The sequence below is a fragment of the Delphinapterus leucas genome, chromosome 11, assembly GCF_059928025.1.
Source record: "Delphinapterus leucas isolate spDelLeu-1000000601 "Yukka" chromosome 11, BTC_Dleu_Yukka2, whole genome shotgun sequence".
NCBI classification, from domain to species: Eukaryota; Metazoa; Chordata; class Mammalia; order Artiodactyla; family Monodontidae; genus Delphinapterus; species Delphinapterus leucas.
The window spans coordinates 19,115,612-19,134,189 of record NC_143139.1 but is presented as its reverse complement, the minus strand read 5'-3'; the positions used below and the strand labels follow the sequence as shown (position 1 = coordinate 19,134,189).

Here is an 18,578-nt window from a genome sequence, read left to right as displayed (position 1 = left end):
GAACCTTTGGTATTTTTCTCAAAGAATAGTCTAATAAGTCTTTAGCATTACTGAAGGGAATTTTCGATGCCGTATGGTGTAGAGAACAGAGGAGCATTTAAAAAATCACCAAAACAAGTTAACAATTTGTGCTTTAACTTTTAAACTAATGTATACAGTACCAAATGTGTGTATTAGTTCATTTTATTGCATGTGTACTGACCTTTATGTGGTTTATTATGTGATAGAATTATATGGCTAGGGCTGAATTCCAGAAATTATATTTCATTAACATCTCTTTAAGTTTAAATTCGTCATGTAAATGAAAAGAGTATTGTAGAGACCAAAAACCTGGATTTCATTAGACCTTTCTGAGCATTAGTTTCCTTTCTGAGGTTATTCATGACTTCACAGTATTAAAGATTAAATAAATGATTTGAAATATTTATAGTGATTCCATAGCTATGCAGAATATAGACTTCAGCTAGTTAAAACTTGCTTACCCTAGCTTACACATTTCCTTAAGCTTAAATGCTTGCCTTATAATTATCATATACAAGTTTAGAGCTACTCAACAGCTACGTAGGATTCTTCTTAACTATTACTTTCTGTATAAATGAAATAAGTATGAAATGTGCTATTTCCAAAAGTTTTCAACTGACAACATCATTCAACAAGTGGACAATTAAAAGGGAATCGCTTTCCTCACTGCCTGACAGTGTACTTGATAGAAATACTATGTTTCCCACTGCTTTCCTGACCTTGAAAATTACTTACATTTTTTACATGTAAAGTATTTATATATATATATATATATTTTTTTTTTTTTTTTTTTTTTGCGGTATGCGGGCCTCTCACTGTTGTGGCCTCTCCCGTTGCGGAGCACAGGCTCCAGACGCGCAGGCTCAGCGGCCATGGCTCACGGGCCCAGCCGCTCCCCGGCATATGGGATCTTCCTGGACCGGGGCACGAACCCGTGTCCGCTGCATCGGCAGGCGGACTCTCAACCACTGCACCACCAGTGTATGTTTTATTTGTTAAGAATACTGGTTAATCATGCTAAGCTTTCACATTTTTCCTAAATAATAAGATACCGCAAATGAAAAAACAATGTAGAAAAAACCTTACCTTTTGCGTTTATTGTGCATATTCATAATTATGAGAATGCATGTCATAAATAAATAGTCCAGTTCCATTTTACAGCTAGGGTTTTTAAATTTTCATCTAGTCAAATGAAAAATAATTAATAGAAAATGGGAAACTTCTGTAATTTTTGTGTTCTTCATGAATAATGGGCATTTGGTATAGTAGCTCAGTAGTAAATTATGAAAAGAAGCAAATTGTTAAATAATATCATATAATGGGTCAAAATTATTCATATAGTTACCAGTATAAGGATCAAGCATGTGGGTTCTTATTAATATACTATTAGCCTGGTCACACAATGAAAGAGAATGAAAGGGCAATTTTGAATGACATTTTTATCAACTTTGGAACTGTCAACCTCTATTATGTCCTTGGGGCTTTGCACTTTTTGGCTTTCAGACTTCTGTGCTGCCTCGAATACAGGAGAATATTAAGATTTCCCGTGGGTCTCTCGCTCTAATCAGTGCTTTCGGTAGTCATTTTTTAGTATGCGCATGTAATAGTTCTTTTTCTTTTTTTTTTTTTTTGCGTTACGTGGGCCTCTCACTGTTGTGGCCTCTCCCGTTGCGGAGCACAGGCTCCGGACGCACAGGCTCAGCAGCCATGGCTCATGGGCCCAGCCGCTCCGCGGCATGTGGGATCTTCCCGGACTGGGGCACGAACCCATGTCCCCTGCATCGGCAGGCGGACTCAACCGCATGTAATAGTTCTTAATGCTTAAAGCTAAGCGTATGACATTTCACCCCATCAGCACCCACGTCTGCATCATCTTCATGGACACCACCTCTCCTCCAGTACACACACTCGCACTCGATTTCCTCTGTACTCATAAATCTCTGTTGCAACTCTGGGAATATGTTCCTTTCTTTCTGCACAGTCAAGTGGAACAGCGACCTGTAATTTCTCCAAGTATCCCCTCAAGACTTTTCTAAGAGTTTTGATGCTGTCAATAGACGTTTTCAGGCTATCATGACAAAAGCCTGTAGTTTCATATAGAAAGTACTAAGCAGGTACAACTTTCATAAGGGAAAAAGTGCCTAGAATATTTACAGTTGCATAGTAAATAGTTGATAAAGCTCTGATATGACAGGATATTTAGGCTGAATAAGGGGGAGAAAATCTGAATTCTAATCCTTATCGGCCCACTGAATCTCAGTAGCATTTTGTTTATTATGCATATACCTTTTCATTTATTATTATTAGCATATGATATGTTCTGATAAAATTTTAAAGATTGAGATAACATTACATATTTTTAATGTTACCTCCTTATATTAAGGAAGATTTTTAAAGGGTTTTGAAGCCTAGTAAATAAAAATTTTTAGTAATCTCCCTTTATACTATATAAGGCATTGTCTCTGAAATGTTAGTATGCATCAGAATCACCTGGGAATGCTTGTTAAAACGCAGGTTGCTGGAACCTACCTCCAAAGTTTCTAAGATTGAGAATTTGCTTTTCTAACAAATTCCCAGGTGGTGCTGATGGTACCAGTTCAAGGATCGCATTTTGAGAAGCTCTCATCCATACTGGAGTATAGGAAGAAAAGACAATATTCCTGGGGATCTGCCATCATATATAAGGATTATGGCTGACTAGCTCAACTAAATGTTGAAAGATCTGGAAGTGATTTTTGCCCTGTAGTTTTTAAAATGCTTAGTTCAAAATTGTATATTGAGCCAGTCATGGAATTATTTTACTTCCTTCCAAGATTCTGTGAATTCATATAAATTTGATATCATGGTCAGTAATTTATTATGCATCTAACATGATCCCGGATTGCCATTTGAATTACCTCATGGGTTTTCAAGTAATTGTTATTTTCTCTGAGACAGAAAATAGAATTGAAAAAAAATGTTCAAGTGTAATTTTCCCTGGCCTGTTCATAGGTTTCCTAAGTGAAGCTAACCATGGAATCAAATAACAATAAATCATTTTTTAAAATATAAATTTGAAATATCATATTATATACCATTTTTTACCACTTTTGTAAAGTGATTTATTTCAACGCTTTGGGGTAAATATATACCTCAAATTTTATACACATTAATTAATATGTTTCCATGTCACCACATCACACCATTTGATTCTAAATTGTTCCACTTTCAACAAGTAATCCTGCTATTACTGATAGATATTTTATGTTAACTCCTGAAGATGAACCTAAGTGGATACTAAATTTTTGTTCTCCAATAATACCTTTGTAAAATTGGATATAAGGTAAACAATAAAGTACAAATGACACAATATTCCAATTTTAGAGCACAAGAAAAGAATAACTCTCTTTGCAGTGAAAGAAAAGTAATATAATGTTAAGATTATCTGATCTTATATATTGTGATAGACATTTTAGTGATAATTGTATCCATAAATTTTACATATGAACTTACATAAGGGCTAGTGGAGAAAGGTATAAAATAGAATGTAAACTATGTAAACTTGACCTATTCGAGCCTAGAAAAATTGGAAATTGCCATACATGCTGAGCTGACCACATGCAGCTCTTCATGCTACCATGTAGTGCACTGTAAGGAAAATTTGGAAAACAAATCTGGATTTTTAAAAATGTAATGTTAAGTGTTTAGAACAGTGTTGCATATAAATAAATAGTATATATTAATATAATGCTAATTATGTTTATTTTTAGATGAAACCCTAAAGTGTTTCTGTGAAACCTAGGAGAAAAGATTATTTTCTAAGAAAGTTAGAAAGTTTTCTTCTTTTTTGTATTTAATTTGGAGGACAGTTCTAATCAGAGGTACACACCATTTAGCTCCTCCATGATGGGATGTTCTGGGTACTCTAAGCACCAGGGTCCAAAGATGCTTGGGACTCAACACCTATTCTTTGGAGATTGAAAAAAAAATAATCTACATCATAGTTTCATGCGAATTATGCATTGTCTCTCAATAAAAATGAATAGTACAAATATTATCTTCTTTAAGAATATTTCTTACAGGTGTCATCAGTTATATGCTTTCTGGATAGTTGAGTGCACATGTACTTTCTCTTATACCAAAGGTTTTTTTATGATATGTAGTTGAAAGTGCCGTTGTTGACAGCTAACCAAACACTGTAATGTTCAGACTGAATGTTAAGATCACTGGTAGAGTATTTGATGGGAAATGACAGGCAGTATACCTGTGTTTTTCTAGGCATTTTTAATCAGACTTTCCTTATCACAGCTCATGTTCTAATGATCATTGCAGGATGAAGTGGCACAGCCACTGAACCTATCAGCTAAACCCAAGACCTCTGATGGCAAATCACCCACATCACCCACCTCTCCCCATATGCCAGCTCTGAGAATAAACAGTGGGGCAGGCCCCCTCAAAGCCTCTGTCCCAGCATCATTAGCTAGTCCTTCAGCCAGAGTTAGCACAATAGGTAAGTTCTGTTTCTTTTGTTCTTGCTGATTTTCTGTTTATGGCATTTGAATGAAAGCATCTTTTAATGGCAAATCACTCATACCCTCTGCATGGCTTTAGTTCCATAGGAGAGTTTCAATATGATGAACCTCATAGGTCTGTTTTAAACATGCAATTGAAATTTATAACTGAAGTCCGAGTTATAATGTCCCCCTGAGAATCTAATTGAACTGGTTACATTTGTTGATATAACTGATGTTCTTAAGTTTATGAAAAAGAGGCCTGACTAATCACAGAGAGCAATGGTTCCAGATTGTTGTTGTTAGGTGACTCGCCTTTTCAGTCATTTAAATTTATTTCCATTTTGTGTGATGTGTACAAAGTATACATAATGATGAAATACATTCTGCCTGGATCAGCAGTCAGTCAACCATCAGGATGTCAATTTTTTCTCAGTTCCGAGTTGCTTGAAACTTAACTTGTACACACCAAAGTATTACAAAAAGTCGGTCTCTTTGCTTCTCCATAGTTGTCATTTTAGTAGAGTAAGCAAACACTAGAAAATGCTTGTATAAGCTAACTTTTAAGAAATTCCAGTAGTTTTAGTTTAGTAACACGTAAATTAGACTGTAAATGTTGGGTTGGCCAAACAGTTCGTTTGGGATCTTCATAACATCGTACAGCAAACCCGAACGAACTTTTTGGCCACCCCAGTGCTTACTTCAACCCACATTTATTGAGCTTATTATTTTCGTACAGTTTTATGAGGAAGCTAGCACAGACCAGCTAGCACAAACCCCGGCTAGGGCTTAGTTGGGGGGAAGTCATGTATCTTAATAGTACAAAGCACCTATTGTGAGTGCTATTCCAGAGCACAGATAACAATGCTAGAGTCAAGAAGAGGAGAGTATTAGATTCTATTTGGGAAGGTTGAAGGATAGGCTGATTCAAATGGAGCCTTGAAGAAGAGATGCATCCCTAGGCATTTTAGGCTGTAAAACAGAACCCAGAGTAAAATATCATCTTTTTGAGAAATGCACTGATTTGGCTAATGAGTGTAGTGGAAAGTGATCAGAGTTAAAACTGGAAGAGGTAGATGGAATCTGATTTGATGCTATCCTAAGACATTTTTGACTTTTTCTCCAGACACCCATCTGATTGGAACTTTAAGAAGAGTAGTGACAGCAGAAAGGGACTGGAATCAGGGAAGTCATTGTTTTAGCATAGGCCAAGAGTAAGTTACACGAAATAGAAATAAGCAATGATAAAACAAAGGAGAGAATAGATTGAAGAGGTATCATTAAAGAAGAATTGAGGTAACTTATCCACAGTGGAACGTACCGGGTGAGGTTCAAGCTGGAGACATAAGAGTCTGGGATTTTGAATTTATAAAATAGACAGAATAGTGCCTCCCTGAACTGTGAAAGAGAAGACCAGAGTGGAAGCAGGTTTGGGAGAAGACGTAAACATAAAAATTCAGTATGTGTTGAATTTGAAACTTAAGAAGCCATTTAGATAGAGAAGTTCAGGAGGACATTGTCAATGCAAATCTGATATGTGAAAGAGGTGCCAGAATTTTAGACATGGAAATTATTCCGTAATGAGGTTCTGGAAGCCATCAGAGCAAATAAGAATATAAGAAGCATATGGTAAGAAATGAAGTGGGGTAAAGAATCACAGGTATTACCTGCTGTATTAGTTATCTCTTACTGTGTAACTAACTAACTTAAATCTCACCAGCTTAAAACAGCCAACATTTATTATCTCATAGCTTCTAAGGGTCAGGTTCTGGAAGCAGCTTAGCTGGGTGGTCCTGGCTTAGGGTCTCTCTTACGGTTCCAGTCAAGATGGAAGCCAGGGCCTAGGACTTTACTGGAGATAGACAGTCCTTTTCCAAGATGACTTACTCGCATGGCTGTTGGCTGAAGACCTCAGTTCTTTGCTACGTGGGTCTTTCCATAGAGCTGCTCATAGCATGACAGCTTACTTTCCCCAGAGTGAGTGGTCCAGGAGGGAGAGCAGAGAGAAAGCCATGCTGCCTTTTACGATCTGGTCTCCAAAGTCACACACAGTCAGCTCTACTTTATTCTTTTCATTATAAGAGAATCACTAAGTCCAGCCCAACTCAAAGAAAGGGGAATTAGGCTCCAACTCTGAAGGAAGGAATATCAAAGTATCTTTGAACATATTTTTAAAGCACCACGCTTTTGTTAGGGGGAAAGCTGATGAAGAACAATTGAGGATCTTAGAATAAGAATGAAGATAAGACAATGGCCTGTTTACCTAGGACACATTAAAGTTTGAAAAAGGAGGGGTTATTCAATGGTGTCATCTTCCGTAGAAAAGTTAAAGAACGTGAAGAAGAAACGCCTTAGGATTTAGCTGGAGGTTGTGGCCATGTCGACTGTAACAGAGATTTTGTAGAATGGTTTAGCAGAACATCAGTTAGAAGGATTTGAAGAACACGAGGACAGAAAGTGCAGCTGATATATGGGTCGGTCTTTTTGTAACCTTGGGGTTGAGAAGGGATCGTATTTTGAGAAGGCTGAGTAGAGGCAGGTTTTAGAATAGGAAATCATGTGTATATATATATAAACAAAGGTGAGTTGGAGAGATCTATAGATATGAAAGAGTGCATGGGTGATGACAGAGCAAGAAGAAATGAGAGAGGATTACCTTTGGAAAGAAGAAATGCCGCCTCTTTTCTCTAAGACTGAAGGAAATGAGGAAAAAAGAGGTAAAGTTACAGAGAAATTGTGGGATGGACAGAAGGAAAGCTGAAGGAGTGTATTTCAAATGCTTCTATCTCTACAACGTTAAATTCCAGATTATTTGCAAAGGGGAAGTCAGTCTGGGCCAGTGGGGCAGCAGTGAGAAAAGCAACAGCGAAACCTGAGGTTTTGAGAAGTTTGAAAATGGTTTGGGGCATGTGTGTTCTTTTTATCGTGTGCACCATTCTGTTATGATCTCTCTGTTAACTCTGCTCAACGTCCTAAATGGACACCAAGATAAGATTTGTTTTCATGTCCGAAGAACGTGAAAGATATTTTATTTGGCAAGAATGATTCACTTGCCTAATAGACACGAAAGCTCATAAATATCACAGTGTTGGCATATGAGCTACTTTTGTAATATCCCCAGAACTGGAATATTTAACTAAGGGAATAACTAATATATTTGCATTTTTTGTCACGTGAGGATTTTTTTTACTTCAGCATTCCAAGGATTCAATATGACAAAATATTTTAGAAGGACAAGAATGTATTTAATGACATTTATCATCTGACTTTTTCCACTACTAAAACTTCTCTTATTTTTTTTTTCCCTGAAATGTCCCTCCGCCACATACACATCCCGCATATTTTCCAAGGATTTGATGCCACTACAATTTACTTTTCTCTTTTCAACAAATTCAGATGTTGAAAGCTGAAACTGTAATGAGTAATAAGGTAGTTGGATAAAAGCTGTGAGCATTAGTGGTGTTGTAAAGGTCACCCCTGAAAGAAGAATTAATGTGTTATGCCATTAATAATCCATGGAAAACCGTGAACCAAAAGATAACTTAAGTTATCGTTAATGACATGCGGCTCTTTGCTATATATCTATTAGCTACAAATAAAGAAAGTGAGTTTTTGAGGTTGGTGAGCAATATTACAATGTATTCTATAAGAATGCTTTTGTATGGTATGCAATTGATAGGCAGCTCCAAAGAAAGCTCCTTAAAAAGCATGAATAGTTCAGAAGAATGATGGGTAATTTTAGAATCTTTTGACCAGATGTTATCTTTCCCTTATTGGCCTTTTCAACCTATGCTGTGCATATATATAACACTCTAAACTTTTATCAGAGCATTTTTAGTCTATTTTTTCACTGCAGCTTATTTTAGAATCGTAGACCTTTAACTAGACAGAGCAAATATACCTGTCATCTAGTCAGAAATTGTTATTTTCCAGGTAAGGAACTGAGGCCTAGAGAAGCTAAGTACTTTGTTCTCCAAGAAGAGTTATTTGGAATAGTATAAAAGTTAGGTGAGGGATGAGAGGGACTTCATTCCTAAATTGAAGTGAACCCCGTGCACTTCAGTTTCATCTCTTGCAATGGAATAGTCCTCCCGAGGCCGAGGGCCTAGCATCTGCACCTGAGATGTCTCAAGAACTCCTGATGCCATTGCTGTTTAGCTTAATGCTATACTATTGACACTTGGTTTGTGTGCTTTGAATTTAAGTGAACTGGGTATATCTTGTGTCCTATGAATCTTCTTTCTGATTCCCAGCCCAGGACAGATTGAAATTGAGTCAGCAGTTGTGTAACACCCAGGGCTTGTATTTAACAAAATTTTTTTTTTTTTTTTTTTTTTTTGCGGAACGCGGGCCTCTCACTGTTGTGGCCTCTCCCGTTGCGGAGCACAGGCTCCGGATGCGCAGGCTCAGCGGCCATGGCTCACGGGCCCAGCCGCTCCGCGGTATGTGGGATCTTCCCGGACTGGGGCCCGAACCCGTGTCCCCCACATCGGCAGGCGGACTCTCAACCACTGCGCCACCAGGGAAGCCCTAACAAAATATTTTTTTAAATATGTATTTTCTTATGGAAAGAAAGTCCATGTATAATTGTGGGCTATTTTTCCAATTAAAAATAATCCCAAGGGTGAAAAGAAAAAAAAAAAAGAAGTTAAGTGCTTACCCAGGGATTCTAAGTCCCTGTCCCAATGTAGACAGTCCTGTGGTTATTACCTCTATTTTAATTTTAAGAAAACAAGTGTACATGATCACCTAGTAACTTGCTCAAACTCACAGCCAGTGGAGGTTGAGGACTTACAGTCATAGTCTCTGGGTTGCTTGCTTGCTTTTTAGTTGTTGCCTATTGGCAGCCTCTCTGCCTTAGACGTTCTTCTCAGTCATCTATTTATCCTTTCCCTCATTCATCCCATAAATGAGTATTGAATATCTTCTCTATGCCATACATTTTGCTAAGTCTGGAGGATAAGCAGATGAAAGTCTAGGACTGAGGCTTTAGATACCTGCAGTTTTTGTCCTGTCATGTCTTTGGAAGATACTGGAACATACTGTTCTTGCCCTTCATTCCTCAGAGCCATTAGTACATGAAAATTAAAACTTCACTGAGCAAATGTAGGAGACACACATTGATTCAGTAAAGTTAAGGGAAATATTTTCAAGTCCAGTAATGTGATATTTTATTTCTACAACTTGCTAATTTAAAATATGATGACGTGAAGGAGGATTTTACCTTAAAATTTCATTAATTTACATTTTTTAAATGAGAAAAAAACTTCTATGAGTTTGGGTTATTGAACAATATTGTAACCATTTCACAGAAAGCCATTGGATTATCAGGAAGTTAGGGGTATTATTTAACAGCTGACAATTAATATTTGCCTAGCGCTTTAGAGTTTACAAATTGCTTTCACGTTTATTATCTAATTCTCAAGAATTTTCACAGATGAAGAAATGGCTACATATCAGGGTGTCAAAACTTTGATGATGATTAAGTGACCTCAAAAAATAGAAGAAAAAATTATTATTTGTTGAAAATTACTTGAAACTCATGTGCCCTTACTTTTACTACAGCTGAAAAGTCCTACATAAAATAATTAAATGAAGTAAATAAGAATTTGTATTACCCTGATAGCATCCTTTAAATCCATGAATTTTAAGAAATCTGTGTCATATGGTTCAGGCTTCCACTGATATGATGACGACATAGATAATCAGTGAACTTGGAATTATAAAGTTAGCTACTTTCAACTTAGAAATATGCATTTATTCCTTCAACAGACCTTACTACGGGCCAAAGGAATAAAAGACTGAAAGAAGAAAAATGCCCTCAAATAACTCATAGATTGGTGTGAAAGATAAATTTAGGAAAACAAAAGACCATGTGACAATAAAAGCATCTCCAGGGTTTTACAGGAGCATGGAGATGGGAAGTACGAAGGTTGCCAAGGAGCATGTCTAGGGCATGTCAGGAAGGCCCTTACAGAAGGGGTGACACTTGAGTAAATTCCCAGACACACCAGAAAGCCACTATTTCAGTATAAGAAAAAAGCTTGGGACACAGAGGAGGGGTGAAGAGGAGGGCGGGTCCCTGGAACAGGAAATAGTTCTGTGCAGCTTAAGCACAGAGGTCTTGAGAGACCAGCAGGAAATGATGCAGGAAGGATAAGCAGAGTTGATATCATGAGACTTTTAGGCCATTTTAAAGTGTTTGGAATTTATCCCAGAATGATGTTTTGGGGGGAAACATTAGCGTTTCTTGTTCCAGGCTATTTGGGAAACTCTACCTACTGTTGTTATCTCTGGAAGATTCACAGTGCACATTAACATATTCAAGATTTTGAGAATACATGCAATGAAGAAACCTTTTTAACTTTAATTTAGTGTTTCCCACACTTTTTTGAACATGGAATTATTTTTTCACAGAACTTACAGATCATCAACTTATGAAATGCTCCTTTAAGCACTAGGGTAGTAAGAGATGGGCTTTTAATCAGGTAAAGTGACGTGATTCAAATTCCCTTTTTTGGAATATCTCGGAATGCTTTATCTGGAAGAAGAGTAGGAGATACATTCAAGGGATGTAAGCTTAAAGATAGGGAAGCGAGTTAAGAGGTGAAGGCATTAGCCCAAGTGAGATACGAGGTGGCTTTAGCGAAAGCAAAGGCCAGTGGGGATCGAGAAAAAGCACATTTGAGAGCTGAGGAGGAGGCATAACTCCAGAGCTTGGTTGTCTTTTGTACATAGGGTGAAGGAGGTATCTTAGACGGCTCCCAAGTGACTGGATGGGCAACTGGAAAGGGAATATGGAATGTAGAAGGAACAGATTGAGGCAGTAGGAAGATGATAAATTCTGTGCTAGCCATGCTGCATGGGACATTCCAGTAGAGAAGCTTGGTAGATATGTGTACCTGGAAATCAGAAAGGGTTTGAAGCAGGCGGTAGGTATTCTACAGTCCTTGGGATCACCCCTTGAGTGTTAGGAGCATCCTTAAGACCAATTGCCATATGTTGGTTTGGAAGGCCGCCACAACAAATTACTATAAACTGGGTCACTTAAAGCAAATTTATTCTGTTACTATTTGGAAGCTAGAAAGAAATCCAGAGTCAGAGTGTCAGCAGGGTTAGTTCCTTCTGGAGGCTCTGAGGGAGAATCTGTTCCGTTCCTCTCTCCCAGCTCCTAGAGGCTACTGGCAATCCTTGGTGTTCCTTGGCTTACAACTCCAGTGTCTGCCTCCATGCTCACGTGGCCTTCTCCCCTGTGTCTATGTGTCAAATCTCCTTTCTCTTAGAAGAACACGAATCATTGAATTTAAGGCCCACTGTAAATCCAGCGTGATCTCATTTCAAGATCCTTAATTTAAACATCTACAACGACTCAGTTTCCAAATAAGGACACGTTCACGGATACCAGGGCTTAGGGCACACACATATCTTTTTGAGAGACACAATTCAACCCATTACAAGGAGTTTACTGTTTTTCCTTCTGCCTTTTAACAGGCTCTTCCCTTGTGGAGCAGCCGTTTACTCACTCTTTCTGTTTAGATTTTATCCCCTCTAAGATTGGACTTTCCAGTTTGTCCATCTTTTTCTGCCCCTGAAAATATATAACGGGGACCATTTTAATTTTGAGAATTTTGTTGGTTATGGTTAAGAAGAAACACCAACGTATAAAAAAAAATCAAATTGTGGTAAATTGAACACAGTCACAGACTCTCATATATTTCTTACATTAATGATCCCTAACCTGCATTTCCCAAATCTCATTTGAGGCACTAACTGGAAGCCATATTGGCCTTTGCCCTCCCATTTTCCCTCTAAGAAGCTCACCAAACCTCTCCTGAACACTTCCTTCTGATCATAAGATGTCCTTGCTGCCTGAATATATAATGAAGGCAGAATAAAATGTAGCAAGTGATCATTTGGGGTCCTTTGAACTCTAATAGGTGACTCCCATTTCACTGAACCACTGTGCCAATAAGAAATGATATCCCCTCACAGATTTTTTTTTTTTTTTTTTTTTGCGGTACGCGGGCTCTCACTGTCGTGGCCTCTCCCGTTGTGGAGCACAGGCTTCCGACGCGCAGGCTCAGCGGCCATGGCTCACGGGCCCAGCCGCTCCGCGGCATGTGGGATCCTCCCGGACCGGGGCACGAACCCGCGTCCCCTGCATCGGCAGGCGGACTCTCAACCACGGCGCCACCAGGGAAGCCCCCCTCACAGATTTTATCATAATGGTCAAGGCCGTGCAACAGGACTGCTGAGGATGAGCATATAGGGAAAATGAAAGAGGAAAAAAGAGAAAAGAATTAACATTTTTTACTGCCTCCTCAGGTATACGAAGTGTTATCTACTCCTTCACATGTGTTATTTCATTGAATTCTTCCATCAGCCTTATGTTCATTTTACAGTTGAAAGAAATGGAAACTCAGTGAAATTAAGTGTTATAATTTGGCAAATATCACACTTCCTAAGAAGCAGAAACCTGGATCCATCTGAATCCAATGCCCAAATTCTACCTATTTCACTATGCCATTTTGTAAACTGACAGTTACTGAATGACTTTCATGGACCATTTATTATGCTAAGAGACTATATTAACTCATTTAATCTTCGCAATGTCAGGTTTATCTAGTGAGGTTATTCCATTTAACCAATAAGACCAGTGAGATTTAGAAAGGTAAAACAATATGTACAATTTATATAGCTAGTAAGTAGCAATGCTAGGATTTTAGTTTAGGCTTATCCAACTCCAAAGCACAAATTATTTTCGGGTGATGGAAACCTTGGACCAAATCTAAGGAGCAAATGAAGTAAGATCCCAGGCAAGGATATGAAGATGGAGAAGTCAGAGATGAGGATCCAGTGCTATGATGAGAAGCAAGGAAGGAAGGAGTGTCCGTAACAAAGGGATTGTCAGTGCTGTTTCTGCCAGGACTGGAAAGTGTCCCTTGGGTTTGGCATTTGAAAGAGCAAGGGGAGCGGAAACAAGACTGTAGCAGGAATGGGAGGGTGAGGAAGGAATGGGAGAGTATGATATGAATCTTCGAGAAGCTTGGCTTGGAAGGTAAAGAAACAGGATTGGAACGAGAGGGCAACACAAAGTTAAGAGACTTTATTTGCTTGTTTCAGGAGGAGAATCTTAAGTACTTACAAGTTGAGGTGGTAATGATAGTAGAGAAGTTCAAGTGGATGATGTAAATGTGAAAGAGAATAATCAGTAGAGAGGTATAGAAATCTAGAGCATAAATTTGGGGGATTTGCCTTGAATAAAAGTAGCAGTGCCATTTTCATTGAAACAGGAGGTGGCAGTGGGCATACGTGGAGATGGATTTGAAGCTAGCCTGGGGTAGGAGTCAGGGTGGGGAAGGAAGGTGAGAGTTCAGCCTTATTGGTCTTTCCAGAATTGGAGGTGAGGCCATTTACTGAGAGAGGGAATCAGCATGACTGGGAAGTTGGTGACTGTGATGAGAACAAAGTGTAAAGAACCAGCAAACAATCCTGTTATGATTCAACTCTGTAATATGTGAACGGCTTTATGATTTAACACAGCAGATACAATGTTAGAATTTCATATAGCATTTTAACTAAAATTCAAGTCTCTGAAAGCAAGAATGTTTCTTTTAAAGTGAGCACCTATATCCACCTGCACACAAACACACGTCTCACATTGGAAATAGCCATTACAGAACATATGTATGTCTGTCAGTTATTCACTCTCGTAGTAATAGATGCATCCTTTCTGCATCTATATTAATGATTTTTCCTACACAGTGTTATCTTGACAGTGCCTAAAAAGCATAAAGATTTCATCCTTTTATTCAGTGTCATGTGCCAAGTCATTTCAAATATATTTGTGCTCTGGAGAAGCTAAATAGACTACAAAAACACGTGGAACCAGGTTGTACATAAACAGGGGTTAGAGGATAGGAAAAGCAGGCTGATCCTCTTAAGATCTTTTACTAAAGGAACACATACCAAGACCATCCCTGTCATTTAAGAGCTGCATTTTTTTCCAGAGTGGTAGTGTTCGTGAACAGAATGAGCTCAAGAATAATATATTAAGAAGGTTGTGCAGGAGAACCAAGTCCAGATGTTGAGGATAATATAAGGTTCAAAACGACCGTAATTTTAAGTACATATTAACCCTAAAGGGCTGACCTAGATCTAAATAGTTGTTTATGATTCATATTGTATTTATAATGAGCAAGGATGTTTTCTTTTGAATACATTCCAATGAATTTAGCTCAGAAAAGCAAAATATATAGTAGCTCTCAAGGCTCCCCTTTCCATCGCCGACCCTGGAACTTCTCTTTCTGCATTAAGGAGATCAGAGGAGGATGTTCAGTCTGTGCATAGGAAGGGGGGAAGGACACGGATCATTTAGAAGCCTTCCAGCTCTGAAGCACTGCGCTAATCTGACATCAGCTTCTTCAATAGAAATGTTTAAGCAGCAAGAAAGTATTCTAGGTTTTTTGGCAATTGGCAGATCAGATAGAAGAGTCTAGCAATGCGACGAGGTCGTGTAATCTGACATGATTAGACAAGGCTCTTTAGTACCAGAACATTCATAATTGAGACAAAGAAAGAGTATTAATAACACTTTCCTAACACGGCAGTTAGCCATTTTATATTTCCTTTCTTTAATCTTAGTGTTTTTCAACAAATCATGGGATTTAATAGCGTGTTTTGGCAGATTAGAGGATTTATGGCCCAGATGTTTTTTGTTCTAAAAATGGATTAGGGTGTAAAGTTTGCTGGAATCCACGGAACATGTTGAGGCAAGCCGGTCATTTTATGTGTGATTAGTGCCTGCCTTCTGTCTCACAGTCCCTCCATCTGTCACAATTCACCAATGGATCTGGTTAGATTTAGCCTCATGTCACAAACAAGTCCCGTTTCTGGGCAATTTCATATTATAGATTCAGTTTATGCCATTTTATGCCCTAGTTAAAAGATAGGGAGAGTGAAAGATGATATATTAGCTTTCCTTTCAATATTTGCAAAACAATCCCTTCCCATCGCTCTTCTACCCTAAAATCATGCAGATTATCAGTATAATGTGCATCAAATAAATAAATGACCAGAGTTAAAATTAGCTTTTCTCCTTACACCTGTTATTTTTTAAAAGAAATATTTTAGCTTTCTTTTTTTTTTTTCCCCCTAACTCTGGATTGTGGAGTTGCGCCACAAGTTGGTCACTTGACCATCCCATTAAGAGTGTGAATTAAGTGTGATTATAGTTACCCAGTAGCCACAATTTATTATTCAGCAATTACAGGTGCTTTGTTACATTCTGTGCTTGAAATTTAGCCTCTTAACTATTGCAAGTTTGTATCTGTAACAAGACATTGCCAACTGTGGTTTATTTCACCATGGTTGGATGCAGGGGGGAAATGCTCTTCTTTCAGTCAGTTAACAATGATTTGTTCCTTCTGTATATAACAAACCTAATAGTGCCATACTCAAACTCTAAATTGGCCTTTCTAATACTATGAGAGTGTCAGTAATTAATAGTAATAATTATCAATACCTTTATCCTATGGTAACATTCAAATGATCCTTATAGGAAAAAAACCAAAGACAGGTTGTATTTTTGCACTACAAAACATTCAGATAACTAAAAAAGTTTATCTAAAAATTATATTTTAAACTTCTTTTCAAACATGTGGAAACAGCTGTATTTCACTTAAATATTACATTTTGATAACAAATGTTTGGCACCATGTTGATGTAACTGTGTGAATCAGTCATCATCAATTATTCATTCATTCATTCATTCATTTTTAGACTGATTCCATTGAGAAATTAGTACATGCCAGACACTAGCCATTCCCAAAAAAGACGTGATTTTTATGGTGAAAGGTTAACCTATCCATGCACTTGTACAAAACATATCCTTCGTTCTGTTACATCTTCAGGTTATTTAAATGACCATGATGTTGTCACCAAGGCAATCCAAGAAGCTCGGCAGATGAAGGAGCAGCTTCGGCGGGAACAACAGGTGCTTGATGGGAAGGTGGCTGTTGTGAATAGTCTAGGTCTCAATAACTGCCGAGCAGAAAAGGTTAGTTCCTAAAATAACTGACTTTCCAAAAGTACTTAAATTGCCTGACTGTTTTTCTTCTTTATCTTTTTCTCTTCTCACCATCCTTGGAATGACAGTTCTCCCACCCTTTATCCCTCCATCAGTGCAGAACTCTTCATGCCCATCCTAATCAAAACCATCTGGAAATGAAAAGCGTTATAATTCTCTGCTATCCATCTGAACCTTATTGACAATTAATATCCCCTTTTCTGCCATCACTTTGTATTAAAATGAAGTGGCATTTGAAATACCTGAGCCTCAGTGAAAGTTTTGCTTTACAGAGATGCTCAACTTGTATTTGGGGATGAGCTGGATCTGAAAATGCCGAATCTTCTTTAATCAGCATAAGCTTGGATGATACCCATGCTTGCAGTCTCAGCATCTAAGATCCTGAGCTTGTCATAATGTTTCCAATGCAAAGCACCGTCAAGTTTTAGGTGACTGCGCAATTGGAAGTTTTGACTTGATCATAAAACAAAGTTTGCTGTTTAAATTGTGGACATTATTATTATACCTATTATTATGCTTAAGTCCAGTGAAACTTCTGGATTTATCTGAGCTATAATAATTTCAAACTATTTTGTCTAAGCTACATTGTATTTTATTCAGAAAAATATTACGTTATTATAGAATGCTTGGAGTGATATACTTCTTTTGGTCATATTTGGTATTTTTAATTGAAATTTTAAAGTTACTGTATCCCCTTTTCTCAAAATCCTGTAGCTAAATAGATATAGTAGATAAGAGAAAAAATGATCAGCTACTTAGTAATAACTTGAAAGTTAATCATCATGGGAAGGTTATGAGTCAAACAGTGTCATCCAGAATGAACAGATTGCTAATTTGGATAGCTCTGGTTTCCCAGGTTTTATATGGAATTTTACACATAATCTCTAAGAAGCTAGCAATTTGCATAGTGAAGGTGTGACCTTGCCACAACTGTACTTTTCCTCTGGTCCAAACATGGATCAAAAGGATGGAGAAATGATTTCAGTTCTGTTCTGTTCCTGGAGGGGAGAGCAAAGCATGGTCAAGTGTACATCCCTTGCAGTCTCACAACATAAGAAGAGCAACACTGGTGCAGCTCGAAGGGCACGAACATTTTCTAGCTAAGCACCAGAAGGGAAGGGGAACAGCAAAGTGACAGCTCTAAGAAGGAATGATAGCAAGCATAGAGGAATTTATATTCAAATATTTAAACGTTCTTGAAAGGATGCTTGAACAGAAATTCCTTTTCTCTGCTCCCCATGTAGAAATGAGTTTAACACTCAGCCAGATGCTAATGCAAAGTGACTCAAGCTATTCCTCGCAAGCATAGCTAAATTGCCATTATTTGTTAAGCGCATTGAATTCAGCTGTGGATACAGCAGTTGGTTGCATTCAGCAAGCATCTGTACCCTTTTTTTTTTTTTTAATCCTCCAAAGCAGAGACAACTCTACCTATCTCCCCCCCTCTCCTCCCCTGTGCTGGCTGGGAATTGTCAAGTGACAACCGACCAAATCCTTTTGGACAGGAGGCCTTCATCCTGAGTTCTATATACTTACAAAACAGGCCTTGTGGTTGGATCAGGGAGCCCATTAAAAGCGCTTTGATGGTATGGAAATTCATCTTCATGAAGCTCCTAGGCCCCTAAGCAGCATGCTGTTTAGCTGTGGTTACAGATCAGTCATTCACATCGGAGGGCAATAATTGTGCTGACGGCTTGTAAGGCAATGGGAGTACATAAAATAATCCTGGGCCCTCCACCATGGCACTGCAAGTTAATCTTCTCTAATACAGATCAGCTGTTGTTCTAACACATGACTTCATGCAGGCTCCAGTGACTCTGCTCAGCCTTTTGATTAAGTAACAGGAGTGGAACCATCTGCATTCATTTTATTCCATAGTTGTCCATTGTTAGGGACCTTATTTCCACTTCTTGTTCCACCTCCACAATCAGGCTTCATTTTATTTCTCTGATTAGCACCTCCTATTTGAGTTGCAGGAG

The 18,578-nt window shown here is 38.2% G+C and overlaps 1 protein-coding gene across 11 annotated transcripts in view; it reads left to right on the top strand.

Annotated features, from left to right (window-relative positions):
* Window positions 1-18,578, top strand: part of SOX5 (SRY-box transcription factor 5) — a 997,502-nt gene that overhangs the window by 948,996 nt on the left and 29,928 nt on the right. For all 11 annotated transcript variants that reach the window (XM_089919966.1, XM_089919964.1, XM_089919967.1 and 8 more), the window contains 2 exons: window positions 4,333-4,510; window positions 16,424-16,569. In XM_089919966.1, coding sequence (XP_089776092.1) covers window positions 4,333-4,510; window positions 16,424-16,569 — 324 coding nt within the window. The remainder of the gene's footprint in view (window positions 1-4,332; window positions 4,511-16,423; window positions 16,570-18,578) is intronic.